This window comes from Lagenorhynchus albirostris, chromosome 10, assembly GCF_949774975.1.
Source record: "Lagenorhynchus albirostris chromosome 10, mLagAlb1.1, whole genome shotgun sequence".
NCBI classification, from domain to species: domain Eukaryota; kingdom Metazoa; phylum Chordata; class Mammalia; order Artiodactyla; family Delphinidae; genus Lagenorhynchus; species Lagenorhynchus albirostris.
Window position 1 is genome coordinate 98,968,686 of NC_083104.1, and position 27,272 is coordinate 98,995,957.

The 27,272-nt window shown below is 43.5% G+C and overlaps 1 protein-coding gene across 3 annotated transcripts in view; it reads left to right on the plus strand.

Annotated features, from left to right (window-relative positions):
- The window catches only part of BLOC1S5 (biogenesis of lysosomal organelles complex 1 subunit 5), a 103,616-nt gene that overhangs the window by 53,753 nt on the left and 22,591 nt on the right, over positions 1 to 27,272 (plus strand). For 2 of the 3 annotated variants that reach the window (XM_060163725.1, XM_060163724.1), the window contains exon 5: positions 22,720 to 22,897. In XM_060163725.1, the coding sequence (XP_060019708.1) occupies positions 22,720 to 22,890 (171 nt within the window). In that variant the 3' untranslated portion in view covers positions 22,891 to 22,897. Of the gene's footprint in view, positions 1 to 22,719; positions 23,063 to 27,272 lie in introns of those variants that run through there. The other variant, XM_060163723.1, reaches the window with a different exon arrangement.

Consider the following 27,272-nt stretch of genomic DNA (forward strand, 5'->3'; position numbering starts at 1 on the left):
AGTGCTCTCCCCACTAGGAACAATGCCATACACATCATTTCCTGCAATAATGGAGTTGGAAGGCGATTATCTACTCACAAAACAGGCTGAAACAACAGTTCCTGATATTCTTCTCAAATACTTTAACTTCCCAAGGAATCCGGAAAAAATAATTCCATGAGACAGTGTTGTGAATGAAGGTATGACATTTCAGTTTCCTTCACTGGAACCCAGTGACCAGCAGAAATGAATTACTACCCACTTGGCGTTACTGAGAGGGGCTCTGGCTGGGTGAGTTGTCTATCTTTGCTTTGGGACCCCTGTACTTGTGAGAGGATGGCCATGGGTTCCTTTTTGTCCATTTATGGGAACCATCCTAGAGATTACCTGCAGTTTCTGGAACTAATTTTATGACATTGTTTCCTTTTACTCCTAAAGAGAATTTGAGACTTCTGTTTCAGACTTTCTGGACAAGAAATGTATACTTTCTAGCAAGAATGAGGCTACATGTTTTATAGTAGTGTGAGAGCTTTTTAAACCCTGCGGCTCCTTTATCTTAAATATGGGTTGGTAAATATTCATAATAAGAGCCTTCTTCTCTGTGACCCTTAACCATCCAGGCATCGCCCAGGTAGCCTAATGATGTGCATATGGCAGAAAGGAGTGATTAGGATGAAAGGTTTAGACACTGTCTTCTGGAATTTTCATGTGAAGGAAAACTGCAACAAATTATTTCATCAGGGATGCACACATAGGTTTTCTTCACATCCTGAGACAAAATTGGGCACAGTCATTTGGCTGCCAATGTAGGATGCCAGTTGTAAAACTCTGAAAACTTCCAGGAGATTGCCTGCTTTGAATTTCATCTGCATATTTGACTTTGTGTTGACATACCCTCCCTACTAAATAAAAGGTATAATATATTGTGTGCAAGTGTCACTGGGAGGGACAGTCAGCAGAATGAAGAGAAACCTGAGACACTGTAATTACCCAGGGAGGTTATAGAAGCTCCAGAAGTTTGTCACAGAAACGTAGACTGTCTTCAGGCCGCTTGTTTGGGTTTCATAAATCCTCTAGCTGCCTGGAAGCTTAGGTATTGATTTAGTGTCTTTTCATTCAGATACATCAAGTCAAAGTGTTTGACATATTTCTCTAAGGAAATAGATAACTTTTTAAAACGTAGTATGAAATTGGCATTTAAAATTGTTTCTTTCTGATTGTATCAGAAATTGGCCAGTTCTTCACAAATAGTGGAAATAGCTAACCTGAGACTTTCTTCCTTTAAGACATCTTTCCCTTTAGCCCGGCCCTTACTTGACAGTGTAGTTGGCACCCTCCATCCGGCTCCTGAAGTCCACATGTCCACACCACCCTCCATCCGGCTCCTGAAGTCCACATGTCCACACTGTGGACTTTCCTTTTGACTCCCACCAGCGCTGTTCAAGTCAAGAGACTCAAATTGAGAAACTGTAGGTGGAAATGGGTCAGATTGTTTTGGTAAAAAGGTAACAGGTAAAACTCAAGGTCTAGCGAAGGGTCCAGGATGAAGCTAAGCCTGACAGGAGGACTTGGGCCCTCACGTGGTGATGGACGGGAAGCAGCCACGTGCAGTTCTGGGAGGTGGTTAAGGTAGGCCCTGCAGGTGGAAAAGGGCCAGGCGAGGTCTTGGCACCCTCTTCCTTCTGTGGCGTCTGCTGGGCCGGATTTCAGTGGTCTTAGGCATAGTTCAGGAGCTTACGGAGAATAGACCGTGTCTGGAGCCTTAAGTCAGTTGCCTTGGCTGTTTGGCTCTCGTTCGTATCAGTGGAGTCATTTCTGGCTTCTTATCTTGGCTCACTCCCAGGACTGGCTTAACACAATAGTTAGCCAATTCTATAAATCCCAGTTACCTTCATCGTCTTTCTAACGACCGCAGAGGGAAATCACCAGCTGTGAAAAATCAACACATGGATGGAACACTTAAATCCTAACGGCTGCGGTATATATCTAAGGATGGACGCTATTAATGTTTTCTAGTATCAACATGATTTCCTTGGTAATATAGCAGTTCAGTAAGATGTATCAGTTAAGTTCCAGTTTGTTCGTTTTCAATTCATTTTTACCCGTCGTGCTGGATAAACAATAGATTAAGAATCTGCATTTACCATGATACCGTTTTTATAAGCACTTTGAAATACAGAATGAAATTTTTCTAAAGCGAAATCTGTCTTAGACTGTATCCAGGGGCTGCATCGCTAATCCAGTCCACATTTATCTCGTTCTTGCGATGTACTTTGCAGAGAACAGGGGATGTAACTGAAGTATATGTGGCTGCTACTTATGAAAGACTTCAGGTGAAAAAACAAAAACTAACTTACATGAAATGGTTGGAAAACAATTTGAAACTAAATTTTAGACCTCTTGGGTTGTACAGGAGGAAGAGACCACGGTGGGCTGACGCAGTTCATTCCGTCTTTCAAGGACCCTTCATGGAAGAGGCAGGATGTAAAAGATGAGGGGAATGTCATTGGACAGAAAAGAGAGAGAGAAACATTTAGGAGCCTCTTTTGGACGCCAGGCTCTTTGATAGTAGCGTCGTATACGTGATCTCATTAATCCTGCTGAGTAGACATTTATATCCCTGTTTATACATGAGAATATTAAGGATTAGAGAGGTTACATAGCTTGCTTAAGCTCATATAACTAGAGGGTTGCTAATGAGTAGCGGTTAAGGTTATTGGCTCTGAATTCCAGGACTTTTTGAATTTGTATCCCATCCCGTCTACCGACTGGCTATGCTTAATGTCTGAACTGCAGATTTTTTTCACCTGTAAACTGGGGACAATAACAACAGCTGCCTCATAGATTTAGTGTGATGAAAAAACTAATGAGACGAAGAACTTGGCGGTTTCTGACACACTGTACCTGCTCAATAAATGTTTTAAAAATATATATAGAAAGAATGTGAGTGAGATTCATACCTACTCTTGTCTGACTCCAAAGCCTATATACCCTGTATTATGTGACCCTGCAGAGGGAGCAGGTAGAAAATTCCAGAGAGGAGAAGAAGTACAAGCAATGTGTCTGCTAAAGAAAGGTGAAGTCCTCTTCATGCCTGACGTAAGGTCGCGTTGGTGAAGTAATGGCACAGCGATGGGATAAATCGGGTGGACGCTGATTCTGTAGGACCTCAGAAGCTGGGCAGAGGGTTGAGGCTGGAGGCCACAGAGATCCCGAAGGCCGGCGAGCTGGCGGATGGGGCTGAGGGTGTGGCTCTCAGCAGTGTGGGTGGCAAGGGGGGCAGTTCTGGGACTCCGCTTGTGACGCCACCAAGGAAGGCGTGAGGTCACATGGCCCCGCACTGGGGGAATAAAGAACAGGAAGAAGGGCCACGTGGGAGGATGCTGGCCTGGGTGTCACCACCTCGCACAGCTGGCAGCACAAATGGGGGGCGCTCAGTGCCGCCCTCCCTGCTGGGAGACCCCATCCTGCTGCCAGTGCCCTGGCCCTGGCGTCCCTGCTGTGGACCTGACCTCCCTGATGACCTCCCTGACCTCTCTGACCTCCCTGACCTTCTTCACCTACCTGACCTCTCTGACCTACCAACGCTACAGTCAGCTTTAACTAGAGATGATTTTGTCTTGATTAAGAGAAAAAGTCAACAGTGTTTTATTCTAGATAATCACAAAATTGAATGAATGAGAAAAATATAGTATACCAGAGAGTCCCTTAGAGTATGATCTTTTGCCTTCAGCGAGCTCACGTACTGTTTTGTTTTAAGCCTCACATTACTGTTTTAATGCCTACCTGTAATTTATGGAAGATTTAGTAAAGTGTCTACACTGCTCAAAAGACCTGACATTTCTAATTTTACATCCCATTTTTTACATTTTCACCAGATAAGTTCAGTTTGAGTACAGTAATGCTCAGCCTTTTCTTAGCAGTATAGCCGAGTGGTTCTGCCTAATAGGTCTTACGATTATCTACAAAGGTTAATATCTGAAGATAAAAAGAAATCAAACTGAATGTTTCCTGAGCAAATCCTTTGTTAATTAGACTAAAAGCTGGCATCTGTAGGCACAGGTATTGCTAACATATCAAAGGAGCCCAAGTCTTGCAAATTAATAACTATTGTATGTTCAGCCAGTGGTTGGAATGAAAACATATAAGAATTGTAGTAATAACAGTAATAATTATATCATGTTAGGAAAGAGTATATCCTAATGATTAAGAATATGGGATCCCGGGCTTCCCTGGTGGCGCAGTGGTTGAGAGTCCGCCTGCCGATGCAGGGGACACGGGTTCGTGCCCCGGTCCGGAAGATCCCACGTGCCGCGGAGCGGCTGGGCCTATGAGCCGTGGCCGCTGAGCCTGCACGTCCAGAACCTGTGCTCCGCAACAGGAGAGGCCACAACAGTGAGAGGCCCATGTACCGCAAAAAAAAAAAAAAAAAGAATATGGGATCCCCAGAGAGTCATGGGGTTGAGTCCTGACCTCACTCCTCTTTAGCTGAATAAACTTTGCATGTTGTATCATAAATCATAGTTTACAAAAAACCTTGCTCACATGTTTATTTATCTGAACCGGTCAGTTCTGGGAGGTAGGCAGGAAAGGGGTTAGTATTCTCATCTGACGTAAGAACTGAAGTTCAAAGAGGCATTAAGTAACTTAACTGAAGTTAATTAATGGCAAATCCAAGACTCAAAATCTGGTGCTTTTTCCTCTACATCGTTCAGCTGCACAGACCAAAAACAAGACAGTGAAGGAGCCCCGACTTTCCTGAATATAAGAGCAGGTCCCTCAAAGTGAGAGAGTGGCATGGACATATGTACACTACCAAACGTAAAATAGATAGCTAGTGGGAAGCAGCCGCATAGCACAGGGAGATCAGCTCGGTGCTTTGTGACCACCTAGAGGGGTGGGATGGGGGGGTGGGAGGGAGGGAGACGCAAGAGGGAAGAGATATGGGAACATATGTATATGTATAACTGATTCACTTTGTTATAAAGCAGAAACTAACACACCATTGTAAGGCAATTATACTCCAATAAAGATGTTTAAAAAAAAAAAACAACAGGTCCCTGATAGCAGTAGTTTCTGAGGGCCGGCCCACAGACAGTGATGATGCATGACAGCATTTTCCTGTGTGTGTCATTCAGACTTGAGGGCTGATGGTGAAGTGAGAAAATGTGGGGCAGAGTAGGGAGCTTTAAAGAGTTAAACTTATTCAATTTAAAGGACTGCCTTTTACTCTAAGGTTACATCTTTTCTACTTTTGGGTGTTAAAATAGTCTTATAAAATGATGACAGAACATAGTAATTTTTTTGTTGTTGTTGTTAACATCTCTACTTAATGTAATAGAACTTTGGCAAAACCATATTGGTTGACAAACTGTGTTTTAGAAATTTTTTGAGTCCAGAATTTGAGAATCAATGCTCTAGCGTGATTGCATTATTTTATGTATTAAGAGTGTAAGTTTACAGTGTTATTTAGTTATCTACATTAAGCCATAAAATCAGGCACTTGGATTTTTATACACATTGAATTTTCTCTTTCTTTTTTATTGTCTGAGTCAGTGATTCTTAGCTTTTTTGGCAGCAGTCACAGACCACTTTGAGAATCTGATGAAAACTGTGGATTCCTCTCACTACCCCACCCTCAAAAAGCACACGCACAATTACCAGTACAAAGTAGTTTGCAAACTTGGCAGTACTGAAAATAAGGAGCCTCTAGGCGGCGCTAGTCTGTTTGATCATATATCCCATTCTGGTTTTTTCATCTTGTTTGTTTTGCTCTGTTAGGTATTAGGGCTTATACAGGGGACGTTGGTTTCACAAGAGACAGGGTAGGGCTTCCCTGGTGGCACAGTGGTTAAGAATCCACCTGCCAAGGCAGGGGACACGGGTTCAAGCCCTGGTCCAGGAAGATCCCACGTGCCCCAGAGTAACTAAGCCCGTGCGCCATAACTACTGAGCCCGCGAGCCACAACTACTGAAGCCCGCGTGCCTAAGCCCGTGCTCCACAGCAAGAGAAGCTACCACAATGAGAAGCCCACGCACTGCAATGAAGAGTAGCCCCTGCTTGCTGCAACTAAAGAAAGCCTGTGTGCAGCAATGAAGACCCAAAAATAAAAAAAATAAATAAATTTATATATAAATATATATATAAATATATAAATTGATATAAAAAAAGAGATAGGGTAGAAGGCTCAGTGTCAGGCCCCAGTGTTTATTTGGAGGTCCCTATATCTCGTGTGGTTTTTCAGGTAGAGCTGTCATTTGATGGAAGATTGTAAATATTATTAGATGGTTTTGGCAAGGAAGTGGGGAGCAAGCGTTCTTATATACAGTCGTGATGGTATAAGTTGATGTAATTTCTTTGGAGGGCAATCTGGAAATATCTATCAGCATTTAAAGTGCACATACTTGTATGTGAAGACATGTATACAAAGGTCTTTGTTGGAGCTTTTCATATATGAGTAAACAACTGGAAACATACATATCCATCGGTATGAGACTGGTTATATAAATTATGTATTCAAGCTGGAATACAATGCAGCCATGAAAAAGGATGAAGCAGCACTACTGATGATAAAATGGAATGCCCTCCAAAATATATTGTTATGTGAAAATGCATTTTAAAAGGAGGAAATGCACACACACATGGGTTTGGCTGTTTCTGGAGTTTACACAGCAGCTGGTAATAATGACTGGCTTGGAGGTAAGGCCTGGGGAGACAAGGGTCTGCAGTGGGAGAGATACTTACTTTTTCTATATATTGTGGTGCCTGGATAATTTTAACTGGGTCCTGATATTAGTTTTTTAAAAAGCTAGTTTTTTTGTTTTTTAATTAATTAATTTATTTATTTTTGGCTGTGTTGGGCCTTCGTTTCTGTGCGAGGGCTTTCTCTAGTTGTAGCAAGCAGGGGCCACTCTTCATCGCGGTGCACGGGCCTCTCACTGTCGCGGCCCCTCTTGTTGCAGAGCAGAAGCTCCAGATGCGCAGGCTCGGTAGTTGTGGCTCACGGACCTAGTTGCTCCATGGCATGTGGGGTCTTCCCAGACCAGGGCTCGAACCCGTGTCCCCTGCATTGGCAGGCAGATTCTCAACCACTGTGCCACCAGGGAAGCCCCTAAAAACCTAGTTTTTAAAAAGAACAAATTTTTAAAATCAGTATGCAATATGAGAAAAAGAGATGAAAGGGTATTTACATTAGATGAAATCTGCCTAAATGAAAGGGATGATGCAACACCAACAGACTTTTCTTTTTTTTTTTTTTTATTTGTTTTGCGGTACGCGGGTCTCTCACTGTTGTGGCCTCTCCCGTTGCGGAGCACAGGCTCCGGACGCGCTGGCTCAGTGGCCATGGGCGCTCACGGGCCCAGCCGCTCCACGGCATGTGGGATCTTCCCGGACCGGGGCACGAACCCGTGTCCGCTGCGTCGGCAGGCGGACTCTCAACCACTGCACCACCAGGGAAGCCCCAGACTTTTCTTTTTTAAAAATTTTATTGAAGTAGAATTGATTTACAATGTTGCATTAATTTCTGCTGTACAGCAAAGTGATTCAGTTATACATATGTATACATTCTTTTCCATTATGGTTTATCCCAGGATACTGACTATGTATCCCTGTGCTATACAGTAAGACCTGGTTGTTTATCCATCCTGTGTATACTAGTTTGCATCTGTTAATCCCAAACTCCCAATCCACCCCTCCCCCTTGGTAACCACATGTCTGTTCTCTATGTCTGTGAGTCGAACAGACTTTTCTCTTCGCCTCGTTCGCTAATGTAAGAACAGGGGACACCTGATGGAGGTGAGAACTGGTAAATGAGTAAATCAAAGGAAATAGCTTCTCACGCAGCGTGTGGCCAGTGTAAGGGATTTACCGCCAGAGGCATAGAGTCAAATATTGTGGCTGGAGTTTTTTTTTTTTTTTTTTTGAAGTCTGGTCACTTCTGTGCAGTCATAACACTGTCGTTACGCAAGAAAAGATAAGGGTAATCAGACCTGGTGGTGCAGGGTGTAAGCTGATCATTGCAAAGGAAGGAATTTCTCCCCAACCTCCCTTCTTTTTTGGCTTCTTCCAGTGCCTCAGAATAAACATTACACAATTGGCTAGGTCTGCTTTGAAGAATGGACAGTACTTCCTCTGAATCATTAGATATCACCCACAGCCAAAGGAAGGATTCCAGACCTGCCAGGGCAGCAAAGCTCATCATTCTCTTTTTTCTTTTTCTGCACCCAGAGCGATGGGCCCTTCAGCTCAGAATGAAGAGTTTCGGCAGAGCCCTCCTGCTGCTGTCCTGCTCCTTCTTTTTCCAGGAAAGCACAGGCTCAAAGGGAAGGAATGGATTTCAGCTCCCCTTCTGTGGAGCTGGCAATCTCGTATAAACAACAAACCCCAGATGATTGAGGGAGGGACTGAATAGATATTCAGGAAATAATTCATGCTTTTTTCTCTTTCTCTTTCCTTCTTTGGCTCCGACTAGTAATGAATCCCTCCACCAGGGGGTAGACAGAAGACATAAACTAGTGCTGACCAATCTCATTAAGCCCCGGTTACCTATTTGACATTGTTACAGGTCTCGTTTACCCACATGACTCAAGAAATACTGCACCCATGTACCTCTGTCTTATGTTTTAAGACTGAGAGTAATGTGTATCAGGTTGACCTGGATTTGAGCAGGTAAATGGGGTGTAAAATGGAATATCATGTCAAGGTGAGCAAGATAGTTGCACTTAACAAAACCCACTGCCGAAGGCTCCATTCTGTCCCTCCCATGTGATCACGTCAAGGGCAAACCTTCAGGTGTCCAATCACATGAATAAGAGGACCCTCTCGTTAAAGGCATTTCTCCCCCATTGTGGAATACAGTTGCAGGCAGACAGAGCATTTGTTCAGTGTGCAGGATGAATGCGTTTCCCTTTTTCTTTCTTTCTTTCTTTCTTCTTTGGCTGTGCCACATGCCTTGCAGGATCTTAGTTCCCCAGCCGGGGCTCAAACCTGGGTCCCCTGCAGTGCAAGCGCGGATTCCTAACCCCTGGACCACCAGGGAATTCCCCGCTTGCCTTTTTCAGGGCTTTGCATTGCAGGGCCTTTGCTGTCAGCCAGTAGCTGGATGGTGTATACACAATTAGATCCTGGGCCCACCTGGTAGCCAAACACAGGGGCACGGCGTCTTGTATGTCCTACAGACAAGATTCAAAGCAGTCGGTATCCAAACACCCAAAGCCAGGAGAAACTTGTTTCGGTCATTATTCTTTGGCTTAATTACATGCTAGAAAGTTCCAGCTGAACTTTTAAAAGAAGATCTCTCATTATATTTAATTAGAATTCCTTTTTTGCTAGCCAAACCCACTGGCACCATGTGCAATCCCAACTTTCCACCGTTTTAGGAGACTCAGTCCATTTCCAACATTGTCCAATAGAACTTTCTGTGGTGAAGGAAGTGTTATGTATCTGAGCTGTCCAATATGGCAGCCACCAGCCCCATGTGAGGACTGAGCACTCAGAGTGTGGCTGGTGTAACCAAGGAACTGGGTGTCTGATCTGATCTGCTTTTTATTGACTTGTAAACAACGACGCCACCCCAGCTTCAGTGTCCCTTAACGGCTGAGCCTATTTTGACATTAGCGTCCTAGCAAATATACAGAAGCGATACAGCTATTTTCTTCCTTCATGGGCAGAGCACTGGCTCTCTTTTTTTTGCCATGAAGATTTAAAAGCAATGTTAAGATACTGTTTCTCTGTTTTCACACAGTTTTAGGGAAAGGGGTGCAGCCTTGTCACCGTGCAGAGGCTGCCATTGTGACTCAGGTGCTGTAACAGGACCTGTGATCCCACCTTATACCTGAATGACAACCTCAGCGAACAGTAGTGAGGCCTCGTTTTCAAAGTGGAATAACCTTGAGTAGAAATCTAAGAATCTAATGTTTGCATGGCCAAGAGCAACATGGGGTACTGGGAAATTCCATCGGTAAGGCAAGCAACTTCTTGGCAGCAGGAACCATGTCTTTTATCTGTTTCCTTCATTCCTAGCATAAATTTTAATAACTGCTTCTCCAATGAGTGACATAGTATGTGAATGAACAAATGAATATGGCTCAAAAGGGATGCTAGTAACATAACCTCCCAGGAGTCTCTCATTAAAGTCCCCAGCACCCTAGCAGGTATCTTTACTAGCAGAGATGTTATGGAAACACACAGTGTAACTAATAATGTTTTGGACTTTTGCAGCAACTGATACAAAACCACTGCAAGCTCCTCTATGACTACTTTGAGTACTGTACAGTTAAATGATAACCTACATTTATAAAATCTATGAGTCCAGAAAAAAGTTCCATCTTCTACAAAACTTTTGTTTCTCTTTGAATGTGTTTTGTACGATGGCCCCTCCTCCCTCCTCCCTTCCTGGCCATTCCTTTTCATCTTGACCTGCATTTTACCGTAGCACTGACTGATAGACGTGATGTGGCCCACTGCCTCCCTTCGGTGATTCCTGCTCAGTTTCACCATTATTATGGTCAGTTGCATGAAACTGCTTTGTAGGGACTTCCCTGGTGGTCCAGTGGTTAAGACTCTGCGTTTCCACTGCAGGGGGTGCGGGTTCCATCCCTGGTCAGGGAACTAAGATCCCACATACTGAGATCACACACGCTGCTCAGCGCTCGGCCAGAAAAAAAAAAAAATTGCTTTGTAAACTAAAGCACAGGGTAGTTCCATTTGCAGATGGCAAAACAAGAGCCTCGCTTTTCTGTTCTAAGATGCTTCCTTAACAGCGTTCACCGTCTGCATGTTTTTAAAGAGCTGGGCAGCCTGTCTGCTTTCTTCATTGTTCTCATCAAAACAAATCCATCAGTTTCTTCACCTGATCAACCTATTTCTGCCTTTAAGCCTTTTTTTTTTTTTTCAAGTTGTACCTAATGATTGGAATGTCCTATCAGGTCAAGTGCTCTAACCTCATTTCCTTCCTAATATCAACATACTTGAAATTCCAACTCAGAAGTAGACGCTTTCAAACAGCAAACCAGGTTGTTATGGAAGGAAGAACTCAGAGCTCTAGGAAGTGTGATAACTGATCTAAAAAATCTACTTGTGCACTAGCTGGTTGTATGATCTTGGATAAATTACTCACCTTGCCTGGGGTCATTTACTACCTCTGTAATATGGGGAGAAAGAATGATCCCTCCATACTGTAAAGTCTGTGGGATTAAGGTACACTGTCTGCTCCGTTCCATCCTGTCAAATCCCACAGTGATGACACGCTCTCTAACAAGTGATGCTGCAAATATATTCTGTAATGAATTAGAAATAATTGCACACTTCATTTACGTGAAATGTATTGTGTACACTGCTGTACTCTCAGCATAGTACCGTGGATGGATAGGTATGTAGTATGTGGCGGTGATAAAACATTTTATGATAGACATTTGCTTCGGTGAAGGGCAGACTAGTCAATTCAGATCAACCCCCCTCAGAGGACAAAAAAATATGTTTTTAGTTGGTTGAATATATGGAGTGCAAACAAGTTAGTGAATAATTATAGTGCCAAGATCAGGGAAAAGAAAATTACAGAGAAATGAGCATTTGGGCCCATTTTTTCCTTAGGGACCTCTGCCTGTTCCATAAGTGGTAGCTGAGAGATTGAAAAGCTGAGCAAAGTTTTTGACAAACTCACAGGACTGGGGATCCAGAAATTGAGTTTGGGGTCCATCATGGCAGCAGGCTGGCATACCTCAAACACTCTAGATTGGAAAGGAGTCAGTATGTACTGAAATAGACCATTCCTCACGGACACTGTAGTTCCTCTGTGAATCACCTCAATCCCAGCTTGGATTAAGATCATTGAAACTGCTATAGCCCTAGATGTCTGTTGAGAGCAAATTTATATTCCTCTTTGGAGAAATGTAGCCATCATCCGAGGCCTTAAATTCTCTCTACAACATTTCATATAAAATTTCCATAATTCAGTCAAATATAATCACGCACATAGGAGTTAAGACGATGTGATGAAATCCCAAGAGAGACAATACACAATAGAAATGGACTCACAGGGGATCTGGATAATGACATTATCTTACACAGACTTTAAAGTAACTGACTAATATGTTTAAGGAAATAAGGTAGGCTTTCTAGCAGATTAGACACAGCTGAAGCAAGAACTTGTGGAGTGAAAGAAACATCTTAAGAAAATATCCAGAATGAAGCATGGAAAAAATAAAAGTTTAGAAAATACAGAAAAGGGTGAGGGGCAGGGGATATCATGAAAAATGTAACAGTAGGAAACAGTACAGTCTTTCCAATTATTGGCTCTGGGTGAATTGAATACCCACATGGAAAATAAAATGTGGCCCCAACTTCCATACCATGCAAAAAATAATTAATCCCACATGGGCTGCAGGTTTAAATATGAAAGGTAAAATTATAAAGCTTCTAGAAGATAATTTAAGAGCATATTTTCATGAGTTTTGAAGGGAAAGATTTCTTACACAGGATCCCAGAAGTTTAACCATGAATGACAAGGCTTCCTTAAAATCTACAACTTTTGTTTTCAAACAATAACATTAAAAAGTGAAAAGGCAAGCCACAGAGTGGGAGAACATATTTATAACATGTATAACAAGGGATTTGTAGCCAGACAAATTAGTCATGGAGCCCATAAAGAGAATATCCAAATAGCCAATAAACATATGAAAAAGTGCCCACTCACATTAGTCACGGGGAAATGCAGATTAAACTAGAGTGCAACGCTATTACACACACACACCAGAATGGCTGCAGGTTAAAGGATGGGCCACACCAAGTGCTGGTCAAGATGTGAAGAAATAGGAATTTATATATTGCAGGTAGGAGTATAAACTGGCTCATTCTGGAAAGACTTGGGCATTATCTACCAAAACTGAACACAGATCTGCTCAAAGACCTAGCAAGTCCATTCCCAACAGAGATGTGAGCCCAGGTGTACCGTAAGACACACACAGGACTATTTATCAGAGCATGGTTTGTAAGACACCAAATTGGAAGGAACCCAAATAAACATCAACAGAATGGATACATAAACTGTGGTATATGTTCATGCAGTGAGGTAATATACTGCCCCCCAGATGAACTAACTCAGCTACATATAATAGTGTGGATGGACCTCAAAACGTAATGTGAGTGAAACAAGCTAAATATAAAATTATATATACGATACGACTCCATTGATATCATGTTCAAAACAGTAAAACTAATACCTGGTGGTGATAGAAGTCGAAATAGTGGTATCCTTGGGGAGGTGGGAGAATGTAGTGATTGGGGCTTGTGGGGTGGCGGTAATGTTCTAATTCTTGACCGGGTGATAGTCATGCAGGACTGTACTCTCTGGATGATTCACTGAGCTGTACACTTTTAAAAGATAAAACCCTATGATTATGTTTACTCAAACTAGGATTTATCATTTGCTGAACTCTAGGCTAAATGCTAGAATTGGAAAGGTGACTCGGAGACAGAGTCGGGTGTCCCGGAATTTGGAGTCTAGCTGTAGATTCGGGATTGCTTTCTCTCAGGAGTCGATATATGCATTGGGTCTTAAAGTGTGATCAGCTTTTCAACAAATGAAGGAGACGGTTAAGGACGTTCTACGTAGAAAGGGTGAATGTAAGCAACGTTTAAAAGTGCAGGCATGATGGACATATATACACTACCAAACGTCAAATAGACAGCTAGTGGGAAGCAGCTGCATAGCACAGGGAGATCAGCTCGGTGCTCTGTGACCACCTAGAGGGGTGGGATAGGGAGGGTGGGAGGGAGATGCAGGAGGGAAGAGATATGGGAACATATGTATATGTATAACTGATTTACTTTGTTATAAAGCAGAAACTAACACACCATTGTAAAGCAATTATACTCCAATAAAGATGTTAAAAAATAAACTTTATATGGAGACACACACACAAATAATATAAAATCCTGAAAAAAAAAATAAAGCGCAGGCACGTTCACTCAGCCACTGAAAAGATAATGAGAAAACCCATACGTGTTCAGTGTTGCATCAGTGCTGACGGCTGATGAGAACGCTAGGAGGATGGTCTGCTGCCAGTGGGAATGAGGAAGGACGAGCGAGGGAGAAGTTCCCCATGTTGATCTTCAGTCGTAAAGAAGAGTGGACTTACTTTATTTACTTGGTAGTAGCCAAGCACCGACAGAAGTAAATATTGAAAATAAAAATTGTGCATATCTTTAGGGGAAAATGCAGGGGCTCCTGTGCCCCTGTTTACGCTCGGCCCTCCAGTGCTGATGAGGCTCCCGGGGCACAGCAAGAAACACGTGTGCCCCACGGATTTATGGTTTTCTCTCTGGTCCCACCACTCACGCCACCACCGCCACCCCACCTGTGGGCCGGCGTGTGCCCCAGCTGATTCTCCAAGTGGGCGGGCAGCTCTTCCCTAAGCTGACGCCTCAGCAGCGCCCAGGTCCTGTTTTGTGCGTCCCTCGGCTGTGCATTTCACACAGGGTGGTCATCTACCCTGCATCTGTCTCACATTCGTGTCCTTATCCCTCCGCCTGGCACAGCGGCTGCTGTGCCGCTGGTGTACCCCGTGGTGCTGAACAAATGTTTGTTGAAACCACATTAAATAAAAGCCCAGGTGGTGAGTGGCCCTAATATTGCAGCTGTGGCATTAGGAGAGCTTATCTTGATCCCCGATAGGGTGTGGACTGACGGAAGGGCTTACCATCCAAATAAAGACACTTTGGAGTGAGAAAAATGGTATTATGAATACATATGCCAGGGTCAACCCAGGATTTTCTGGAGGAAACAGAGATTTGGTCACCCTCATATGACGGTATCGCTACAGGGTGACATGAGGTGTCCCTGAGTCCCTCAAGGAAGTCCCATCTCTCCTGTGATCCCAATCCTGTGTGACACCACTCTTGTCCATCCTAGACCTCTGAGAGGAAGGTGGTCCTGGGACTAGAGCAGGCTTCGTCCCCCTGCATGTCCTCACGAGTTCCACTTGTGACACGCCACACCTTCAAGGTTGAGCGCTCATCTCCCGCGGGCCCACGGGGTTCCTGCTGAGTCTCTGAAGCCTGGTGTTTGGCCCCCGTGTGACACATGCAGAGGCCAAGAGGTGCTTGGTCCCTGTGGCCAGTGATGGACTCCAGCATCGTGCCGTGTTTGTAGGGACACGCGACGTGCACCCACTCTGCCCTGTGCTTCTGCCTCAGAGACAGCCTTCCCCAGAGCACGGGTTCCTGCGTGCCGTTTTTATCTCACCACAGGCACTTCCGAGGCCACAGTCAGGATGGTTTCGCTGATTTCAGGGGGATCAGTCCAGGAGACAGTAAACGTCTTGATAGACTGAGGACTTCCTAGGATATGGGGTCCGACCAAAGGGGAGATGAATGACGAAGATATAAATTCGCCATGGAAGAAAACAGCACTCCCCAGCACCAAAAAATACTTTCCGTGCTATGTAAGTAACGCACAAACATTACAGCCAATTCGCACTTGATACACGATGAACTTCCCCATTTCTCTGATAGGAAGGCTGTGAAGCGAGATAAAGCAGAGGCACGCTGTGGAGGACAAACATCTCGGCATCCAGTAAACCTCCACGTGTTTCTTTTTCTGTTTTCAAGACTGGTTGCTATTTCCTCCGTGCCCCTTGTTTATTAGTGTATTGACTCATCCAGAGTCGAGCTCCCTGTTTCCACACCAGAGAGACGGAGTCGCACATCTGCCAAGCAGAGCCGGCAAGAGATAACAGCCAGCAACAACAATGGTCTTCCTCAGCCTGTCGGCCAAAAAAACTTCTGGCAGAGCGGGCTGAGAATAACTTATCACCGGTGCCTGTTCTGGAAGCACGGAGTAGTTGTTTGCCAGACAGAGATAACAGGCAGGATGCGACCAAGAGCCAGAATCGTCCTGGAAGTCGGGGCTCCACCTGGCAGACGCTGAAGAGGAAAGAGGGATAGAGCAGCCAGTTAGCACATGGTTTCCTGGTGCCGAGACCCGGCCGTCAACACGTGCCGGTGTTCCTAAGTCAGCCGGAAGGACTGAGTTCATTCCTGAGTCCTGTAAAGGATACTTAATGGTTTATGCTGCAGGGAGGAATTTCCAGAGATGTGATTTTTTTAAAAAACCACCACCAACAAAAAAACTATTAATGCAAGCAACTCATCTGAAAGAGAGAATCTGTTCATTTTCAGTTGCTTTGGTTAAAAACTACATGATGGTGTGATGAGATGAGTGTTTGATTGTCTTACAAATCACCCTCTCCGTGTCTGACACATCCTTCATTCTCGAGGGGTGGCTTTGCTTACCTAGAGATGTAGTTGAGGGATTCTAGGAGGCTGGACCTGCTTATCCTGAGCTGCCGGAAGGGCATCTGAAACTAGACTCACCTCCCTTGTTGTTAAATGTCGGGATGGTACACGTTGCTCTGCAGGCTGTTTCAGCTTCAGAGGTTAGATGCACCAAGTGGCACCACCCTTGCCAGTTTCTGTTGTCAATTTCTGATGAAAATTTCCTTCCTTGTCTCACAGAGCTTTTTAGAGTGATAATTAAAACAGCAATAAAGGAATGATTGTTGTAGTAATAAGTTCAACACTGTACTGTAAATCACTTAAACTACAAGTCCTGTGTAGCATGTGAGTGCCAATAAGCTTTATTCATTTGAGAGAGGGCAGTGGAGAGCAAGCCATCTGAGTTCTCTTTCAAAGTCACAGAGCTTGTTCTTCAACAAGGACTCAAAAGCAGATGTCAGAGCTGCGTTATAGGAATCTTGATACATAATTGATGTTTACAGAGTGATTCAAGATTCCAACGTGAAAGCTCCCTTGTCAATGGTAAGTAACTTAATGACACTTTCTGTAAATATAGTATACTCTTTCCCCTCACCTAACACCCACTCTTGTTCTGTCAGTTATTGTAAACTAATCAGCATCATCTCCAGGGGTTGTGCTAGGTCACCTAAAAATATCCCTCTGGATTTTACAGCACTCCTTTCTTCTTAATATGTGGATGGGTTTGTTTTTGTACGTTGGTCATTTAAATCCCCTGAAGAGAGGGATCTCAGAGTATGAGTCTTACCTCAATGAAAGCCATGTTTCCTGGCTCCTCTGCAAAATATTTTCAGTAAGATTTTGGCAGGTGAAGATAAGGTTTAGCTACAGATAGCTTCGGTTTGGGTAAGGACCACACATCTTTTTTTTTTTTAGGTAATTTTTTTAAAATTTATTTTTTTAACATCTTTATCGGAGTATAATTGCTTTACAATGTTGTGTTAGTTTCTGCCGTATAACAGAGTGAATCAGCCATGTGTATACATATATCCCCATATCCCCTTCTCTTGCGTCTAGGACCACACATCTTGGTTGAAGCATTTTTGTCATTAGCCTGTTGGTCTGTTTAAGATTGTGGTTAGCTATCTGATATCAATAGCAGCCCATTTCTTGCACTGGGCATTTCACTGACTTCATATAGATAACTCAGAAATTTCAAGGTCAGAAAGGTATAGCACTGACTGACTTGTTAGGAGGGGATTTCAGTGCACAGAGCCCTAAAAAGAGAATTCTGAATCTTATGGCTCTGCCTCCCTTGGGCCGGCCACCTGGAGGGCAGGTGGGAAAGGAGGTAGCAATCCAGAAGCCCTAGGGCTGTCTTCTGAGTCATCTTCTCCATATAGAAAAATAGGACCTAGTGGGGAAATGATACCTGCTCACTCCATGGAAGGCCTGCAGTTTATGTGTGTATATGAGACAAAGCTGGTTTCTGTCAGTATAGAAGATACTAACGGGTAATTGGTGAAGAATTATTTTCCAAAATTCAGTTAATGTGATAAATTAATTTTTTTTTGATTTTCAGAATGCTTGTAATGGAGTGAAGTAGACCCTTGTTTTATCTCAGCCACATTATCCCCCATCTAGACAGTTTTTTTTAATAAACAATTATGCTTTGAGACAGTAATATTTTAGAACAGAAAATGGATAAGGGAAAAGTGATGACACGGAACACCTTTAAGGCAAATCATCTGAAAGTTAAAGGGAAGCAAAGACAATCTTAATTACTACTATATTGCCATATTTTCTCAAATCTGAGATGCACTTGATTATTTTCTTACATTTCTGAAATGAATAGCATCTTACAGTGGATCTCTGTATTTAATGTGACGGTGTTACTTTCCTTCCCCATCTCCCCCAAAAGTCTGTTATAAACTCATCATCTTAAAAATCAGTGGCATCCTAACATTAATGGAATAAAGAGGCCCAGAATTAAGCAGAGATAAATTTTCCTATATTTCCTCAGAGTCTGTCATTTTACATATTAAAGTTGGAAGATTAAGTTTTTTCCTTTCTGATTTCGTGATTGTTCTCAGCGGAGTGTCCCATATGAGGGTGATCGTCTTAACTCTGTATTTCTTGGATAAAATGTATGCAAAATCATCACCCATTGCGACATTTAGTATTTCTTAATTATTGTCAGTTAATGGCTCAGAATGGTGAGAGAGAAAATATAAAATTCAGTAACGTTTCCATTTGGAGCTAGGCTTCTAAAAATCCCTGAACACCTTCACAACCGTTGTGTAATACATGCGGCAACTCGGACATGCTCTGTTTGCACGCCAAGCGGGCGTCCTGCAACACAGTCTGACACCAGCTACCTGGAGTGAGTGTCACACTCCTCAGGGTTAAGGGCTCAGTCTCTCAAGCCTGCCCTCTCTTCTGACACCAACCCCAAGTCTCAGGCACCTGCGATTCTGACAGACTGGCAATAAATGTAAAGGGTTCCCCTAGAATAAGTCCTAGAACTCAGGAAAGCACTGTACTTATGATTACAGTTTTATTATAAGGGATACAAATGGAAGAGACACCCAGGGCCAGGTCTGGGAGGGTCTTAGACACAGAGCCTTTGTGCCTCTCCACGTGGAATCTGGGTGGGCCCCCTCCCTGCACATCAGGGTGTTCACCAACCAGGAAGCCCCAGGGTTTAGGGGGTGGTCTTCTTAAGTAGGTGCGATTGATTAAATCATTGGCCACATGATGGAACTCCATCTCCAGTCCCCCTTCCTGGAGGTTGAGCTGGTTCTCAGTTCCAACCCTCTGATCAAGTGATTGGTCCTGCTGGTGACCAGCCCCAACCTGAAGCTCTCTAGGGACCGCCCCTTGAGTCATCTCATTAGCATAACAAAGACACGTCTGTCACTGGAAATTTCAAGGATTTCTGGATCTCTGGGCCAGGAACTAGGGACACGGGCCATATGTATATATTCTGGTACCACGGGGCATGGTCCAGATTCTGTGTAAGGTTCTAGCTTGTGTCTCTAGCTCTGTCCTTCTCACTGGCTTACTTGCATTCCACTGCAGGCTCCTCAGGATGTCCTCCTGCCATCTGCAGCTCAGCAAATTCCAAATTATGCTTAGCTTCATCCCCTGGATTAGCTTGTCCTAAATCCCCCATCATGGTTTATAGAAACCACTGTCCTTCTGTGCGTTGAAACTCCAAGTTTCGGGTTCATCCTCGACTCTCTCTGGTTGTTAAGATTTTCTGTTAAGTCTTGTCCGATCCCATTGTTTAGGTCACTTTACAGCTTTTTTTGAACATAGGCTCCCTGATAATGTGTTAAAAGATCCAAAAGTGAACAAGTCATGAGGACCCAGACCGTGTTAAACTCCACACACTTCCTCACTGCGTCTTTTGCCCCAGAGATGCCGGGAGGTCCCCTCTGGTTGAGAATTTCGGGGCTAGATTATAGCCGGATCACAGTCATCCTCAGCCCTTCAGAATCAAAGGTCATCAGTCATGTTCCAAGGGAACCTCCTCCCTGTGCCCTTGACCACACTGCCACTAGGTATCTCGCAAGGCAGGTTTAGGGACTGAACCCTGAGGTGGGGCTGGGTGGCTTGGGAGTGGCAGGGAGAGCTGGCAAGCAGTAGGTGATTGTAGGTTGAAAACAGACTAATCTCAATTTTCCTTTCCTTTTCCTTAGTATTCTATTTTATACATCCCACCAATCAAAATTTCCTACCCCACTTCTTTAGTGCATCCATTCATTCACTTGATCGTTCACTGATTCACTCGTCCCTGATCTCTTGAGCACTTCCTCTAGGCCAGGCACTGTTCTAGCATCAGGATAGAGCAGCATTTAACAAAGCACAGCCCATTCCCTCTGGGAGATCCCAGTCTGGTGGTAGGGGAGGTAAGTAGACGGATATACAAGAGAATTTCAAGATGTGCTAAGTGCTATGAAAACAGTATTAAACTAGGCTAACATGATAGAGAGTGCTGGGGGGACGGGTGGTTGGATGCTCTGGGAGGATTCTAGGATTACACTGCGCAGAAGCCAGGGAGGTGTGGTAGTTGAGAACATGGGATTTGGAGGCGAATAGACCTGTTTCAGGACCACAAAGGACCACTTGCCCTTAACTCTGAAGTTAGAGAAATTGGACCCAACTTTGTTCAGCTTGATTGGCTCCTGGTTCCCATTAGGGAAGCTCTGTGCTTTGAGGGAGCCCACCATTCTTTCCTGGAGGCTCAGTGTGATAAGGCCACACAATCCGGTTGCTGTGTCCTCCTGCGTCCCCTTCCTTACTGTCCCTAAGAGAGCCTCCAGGGGCCCATACTGGTTCCCTACTAAAGTGAGGGCTCAGGAATGAACCTCTCCGCTTCTGCTCCTTCAGATTCCGTGGCCCCCCTCCCTCTCTCCATAAATAAACCTTCCTTCTGTTTATTTAGGGTGGTGAGTCTCTATTTCCACACAAGGCCGCAGTCAGCCTCAGGGCCCTCCTTGAGGTATTCTGCATTCAGGGATCTTGGTAGGGAGCACCCCTCTTGGGATTAATAGGAACCGGCAGGGCAGTGACAGTGAAATGTGAAGAATGTTTGGGGGTGGGGAGCGCCCTGCAAGGCCCGTGGTGCTTTTTCACAGGCAGGCAGCCCCCGGATGACTGAATGCCTTATTATTAAATCATGCAGGGGGGAAAAAGTCACTTTTGGCCTGAAACCAAATATGGGAACTTTCAACACCAAAGGCAACTTTCTCAGAATGTTTTATAAGGAGCTCTGTTTGAAGTCTCGAGTCAATGTAATATCCAGCTCAAAGATACACTTTTGTTGTAGTTCTTAATCATAACTCATTTGAAATAACAGGTATGTCAGTTTCCAGTCGTCTGCTCTGATTCATCAGGACAATGCTGTATTTCATCCAAATTAATGTAATAGATTATAAAATACCTTTTTATCTATACTTGTACCCAAGTCTGGAAATTCACTCTGCCTCCCTATTCTTTTCCTTCTACCCAGTCCATGCCCACTATGCACCCACATCCCTCTGCATGGCCTGATAAGAATCTCTCGCTTTTTCTCTATCTCATTCTGATCTCTGAGCAATAGAAGTAGAAGGAAACGGAAATTAAAAGAGCTTTTCTCATAGAACTACCATACGACCCAGCAATCCCACTACTGGGCATATACCCTGAGAAAATCATAATTCAAAAAACGTCATGTACCACAATGTTCATTGCAGCTCTATTTACAATAGCCAGGACATGGAAGCAACCCAAGTGTCCATCGACAGATGAATGGATAAAGAAGATGTGGCACATATACACAATGGAATATTACTCAGCCATAAAAAGAAATGAAATTGAGTTATTTGTAGTGAGGTGGATGGACCTAGAGTCTGTCATACAGAGTGAAGTAAGCCAGAAAGAGAAAAACAAATACCGTATGCTAACCCATATATATGGAATCTAAAAAAAAAAAAAAAGGTCATGAAGAACCTAGGGGCAAGACGAGAATAAAGACGCAGACCTACTGGAACATGGACTTGAGGACATGGGGAGGGGGAAGGGTAAGCTGGGACGAAGTGAGAGAGTGGCATGGACATATATACACTACCAAATGTAAAATAGATAGCTAGTGGGAAGCAGTCGCATAGCACAGGGAGATCAGCTCCGTGCTTTGTGTCCACCTAGAGGAGTGGGATAGAGAGGGTGGGAGGGAGACGCAAGAGGGAGGGGATATGGGAACATATGTATATGTATAGCTGTTTCACTTTGTTATACAGCAGAAACTAACACACCATTGTAAAGCAATTATACTCCAATAAAAACGTTAGGAATAAATAAGTAAAAGTCTAAAAACAGAAAAATAAATAAATAAGTAAAAGAGCTTTCTCACGGATGTTTCCTAGGGATAAGGTGGAGTGTTTCCCCTTCCAGCTACTGCTGAATTGATGGCCGTGCCCCGTGTGAATCCACAGAGAGAGAAAGTCAGCAGAGGAATTGACACCAAACCAGAACACTGGTATCCACCTAGCTATACTAGAGCCGATTTTGTAAAGACTTCATTAAATATCAGGAAAAGCCTGCTCACGGGTAATTAAATTTAAAGCCGCCCAGAAGACCGTGTTACATGCAAGAGCATAAGTGGCAGCGGTGCTCCAGGTAGAAACAAGCCAGCAATTCCCAAGACCTCTCTGTCAGCAGCGCCTTAAGCCTCTGAGAATGCAGAGGCCCCTGGGGTTCATTAGCTCCTGAAGCTCTGTCCCAGTACTGGATGGCCCTCACTGTTAGATCGTTTTCTCTTATTGAACTGAAATTTCTCTCTGCCCACTGGAAATAGCTCTGCGTCTGGGGAGAAGGGAAGGGACGTACAGAAAAGGTCCAATTTTTCTTTTGGGTTGAAAACACCCTTCTATCTTATCTCTGGGTTAAACAAACACATGGATTTAAGGAAATAATTTTCTTTCTTTCTTTTTGTTTCTTAGCCACGCCGCGAGGCTTGTGGGATCTTAGTTCCCCGACCAAGGATCGAACCCCAACCCTCGACAGTGAAAGCGCCGAATCCTACCACCTGCACCGCCAGGGAATTCCCAGGGAATAATTTTCACATGAAGTTTCTTCAGGTCCCCTCAGCAACTTGCTTTTCCTCCTCCTGAATTCTTTGTAAGTTGTCTCTGTGTCTCTCACACTGTCGCATCCTAAACCCCTTCCTTCAGTGTGCTGTCTCCTCCCATCGTGACCTTTTCCCCTGATGAAACCTGGGATGGTATCCACCACATGCTACCCCAACCTTTTAAATTTGCTCTTATGGCTCTACTCTCTATAAAAACAACCACTTAATGTTCCTAAAAACATGTGGAATGTGTGTGAATGTGTGTGAATGGGAATATATATTCTTGGTGTTATTGGTAATTCACACGTATTTGTGTGTCTATACAGCCTGGGAAAGGCGGCTATGTGGAAAACAGACAGAACACTCATCCGAAGGTCCTGTGACACTAATAATAGCATTTTGTGTTTACACTGAGTATTATTTGATAACGGCCACTGTTCTAAAAGCTTTACATGGATTCTCTCATGTACCTTAACCCTCAAAAACTTACCAGGTAGATGAAGAGAAGGCTTAGGAAGATTACCTAACTCATCCAAGCTTCACAGGCCGGTAGAGCCAGGAATCAATCCACCCTCATGCCGACTGTGGTATCCTCCAGCCACCTCTGTGGTCTTTTGTCAGTATCCGATAAACACTCATAGGTTTCATTCATCAAAACCTAACCCAATTTTGCCCTTTTTTTTTTTTTTTTTTTTGCGTTACGCGGGCCTCTCCCTGCTGTGGGCTCTCCCGTTGCGGAGCACAGGCTCCGGACGCGCAGGCTCAGCGGCCATGGCTCACAGGCCCAGCCGCTCCGCGGCATGTGGGATCTTCCTGGACCGGGGCACGAACCCGCGTCCCCTGCATCGGCAGGCGGACTCTCAACCACTGCGCCACCAGGGAAGCCCAGAACTTCATCCATTTTATGGCTGGGTTGTCTGTTCATTATTTTTCTGCATCTTCCACTTGTGGACAGTAACTGTGTCTTGTCTCTAAATGAATGAATACCTAGAAGACCCTGAAATATTTGCAGAATGACTAGTGCAATACCACACATAGGCACTTTAACTGAAGGTATGTATTTGTTTCACTGTCTAAAATATTTAGCTTTATTAATCTGTCTCAGTGTTCCAGGCTATAGAAGTAAACTCCAGTCCTTCCCGCCCAGCCCCTGCCCTTCCTCCTCAGTGGGACAGCATGTTTGGGGTGGGAGCGGGCGGAGAGTGGGAACAGGAGAGGGATGGTATCCCATAGGCCAGACTCCACTGCATCCTGGAGTGAGACACTTCATGACTTCTCACTTTTGTGTTCCTGATTCATTTGATGTCTTGATTCTTGGTCTTGGGGCTGTTTCTGCTTTGCTCTGACAGTTCACCTGAGAACCTGGCCCCCGTGGTACCTCTGCGGGGCTCCTGGTGCCCCAGGTTCCCGGGCAGCCCCCCACTGCGTCCGCATTGCTCAAAACAGTCTGCAGTGCCCGCTTCCCTTCCTAGAGCATAGACGTCTGACATCTGAATGTTAGGTTTCATTTTCTGGGGACTCCTGTTTGCATTCCATTTTAGCGTGCCCTAATTTTTCCTTGTCTTCCATCTGAGAGGATATTCTTTCTCTCTTGGGTGAATTACTTTCTCGTTTACGTGAGGGGTCTGCAAAGGATGGCAATATCGTATGTCTTAGAATTGCTCTAAATATGACATTCTGAAATACAGACTCTGATAGTGAGATTAAAACTGTTTTAGGATTGTAACTTCTCCCTGGAGAAAGTGATTTAGTGGTCAAAGCCTCTGCTTGATGAGAGATCGTGACCCTCTAGAACCCCAGAGTTGGGTCCTTACTACTTACACTCACCTTTAGCTGGCTGCTGCCCTTCTTCTAAAGACCGCGATACCTTCTTTTATACCTTAAAGCCACCAGCATTTATATGGGTGAACACAACCATCTGGGAAAGAACTCACTACTTAAACTAATACTCAGGACTGCACTTCATGGAACTTGGAGTTAACTCCATTAACAATAGACAGATCAGTCTTTTATTTTTACTATTTTTCAATAATAATAATTTTAACATGAGTGTTACCTTTGCTTTCTGGACATGAATAAATAGCTTTCTATCTTCCATATTTGGGAGCAGCTTTTATACTACAGGATTTTTTTTCTTTGTGAATTGGATAAGATTCACCAGTAGAAATATAGAGCCGATTGGGAGGACTCTTTGATGACTGTCTACATTTTTTCTTGATATTTGGCCTATTCAGAATTTCATCAGTTTTGGTAACATTTTTTTCTAGAAATGTTTTCCATCTCAATGAGTTTGTTGAATCTGTAAGCATGCAGTTATATAGACTCCTCTTATAATTTTAGTGAATTTTCTGCTTATTTTTAGAAAGTGAAAAAAAAATCAGGGAGATGGTTTTTAAGATTGTTTTAATATTTTATTTGGCTGGGAAACTCAGAAATCTCCAAATCGGGCTGTGGTTCAGTCAGCCCTCTTTTCTGAAGAGACTCCAACGGAAATATAAGAACAGGGTGCAACAGCAAAGTGAAACAAAGGAAAGTCAAGTTTAATTTCATCTGGGACTTTGCCCTGCAGGGTGGAATGGCAGCAGGCCGAGCTGGGTCTGGGTTGCGCATCATCTCCTGGGTAATTGAGAAAGGGTAGAACTGAGCAAGTTTCCCATCGTCCCACTCCAGTGATCCAGAAGAGGAGGAAGAGCAGGCAGGAAGCACTGGCCCCGGTGACGAACACTGAGCGGGTCCAGGGCTCCGCCCCAGGACGTTTCTAACAGACCAGCAGTGGCCTGCCTAGCTGCCACATTGGCGAGAAGACAGAGGAGAGAGAGTGAGCAAGTGATACATCGGGAGAAATAAGAAGCCCTGAATTGTGTTTTTTATTTTCATGTTTTTCCTTAGTGCAACTTTATTTTTTTAAATTTATTTTATTGAAGTATAGTTGATTTACAATGTTGTGTTAATTTCTGCTGTACAGCAAAGTGACTCAGTTATACATACATATATATATATATATATTCTTCTTCATGTTCTTTTCCATTATGGTTTATCCCAGTATATGGAATATAGTTCCCTGTACTCTACAGTAGGCCCTTGTTCCCTGTGCTCTACAGTAGGCCCATCAGTTCTATATGTAATAGTTTGCATCTTCTAACCCCAAACTCCCACTCCATCCCTCCCCCAACACCCTCTCCCTCTTGGCAACCACAAGTCTGTTATCTGTGTCTGTGAGTCTGTTTCTGTTTCATAGATAAGTTCATTTGTTTCATATCTTAGATTCCACATATACGGGATATCATAGATATTTGTCTTTCTCTGACTTACTTCACTTAGTATGATAATCTCTAGGTCCATCCATGTTGCTGCAAATGGCATTATTTCATTCTTTTTTATGGCTAATATTCCATTGTATATATGTACCACATCTTCTTTATCCATTCATCTGTCGATGGACATTTAGGTTGCTTCCCTGTCTTGGCTATTGTGAATAGTGCTGCTATGAACATAGGGGTGCATGTATCTTTTTGAATTGTAGTTTTGTCCAGGTATATGCCCAGGAGTGAGATTACTGCATCACATGGCAAGTCTGTTTTCAGTTTTCTGAGGAACCTCAGTACTGTTCTCCACAGTGGCTGCACCAATTTACATTCCCACCAACTGTGTAGGAGGGTTCCCTTTTCTCCACACCCTCTCCAGCATTTGCTATTTAGTACAACTTTATTATTATACATTTCTCTGTTGACAAATGTTAATACTGACATTATAGTGGAAGCACCATCACTTCTCAGCCCTGTCAGCCACTGGTTTGCTCCTGAGTCACTGTGATGCATATTTGCAGTATGAAATGGACACGTACTTTCAAGAGAGGCCAAAGAAAAGGCAGAGATTTGCGGGTCCAACATTTTGCTCTGACGCTTTCCTCTTTTCTTCATTTCTTATATTCTTTATTTTATCTGGTTCGAATAGGATTTATCATGGGTGATATTGTACATGATTTAAGTGTTTTTCCTCCTTGTGAAAATCTGATGGGGTGAAAATGGACATTCTGTTTTTAATTCATCTTCGTAAGATGTGAAGAATTGCCAAATAGGATTTTCTCTTTGGCCAAACTGAAATTTAAAACAAACAAACATATTGATATATATTTTTTAATTATAAATACTAACTTTTATTAAGAAAATAGGCTGATGATCTAATCTCCATTATATTCTTCTTGAAAATTTTATGAAATGGGTTGGCTAAAAGAAAATTAATGTTTTCCCAATATCTACCTAGTCCACTCTCTTCCACAGCTGTTTCGATTGCCAGCTTTGTTCTCTATGTATTTAACTATTTGAGCGTCGTTTTGTTCTTTTTTGTACATAAATTAATGGTTTTCATGGACATCATTAATTATACCATTTTACTCCTGCATAGCAAATATACGTTTATATTTTA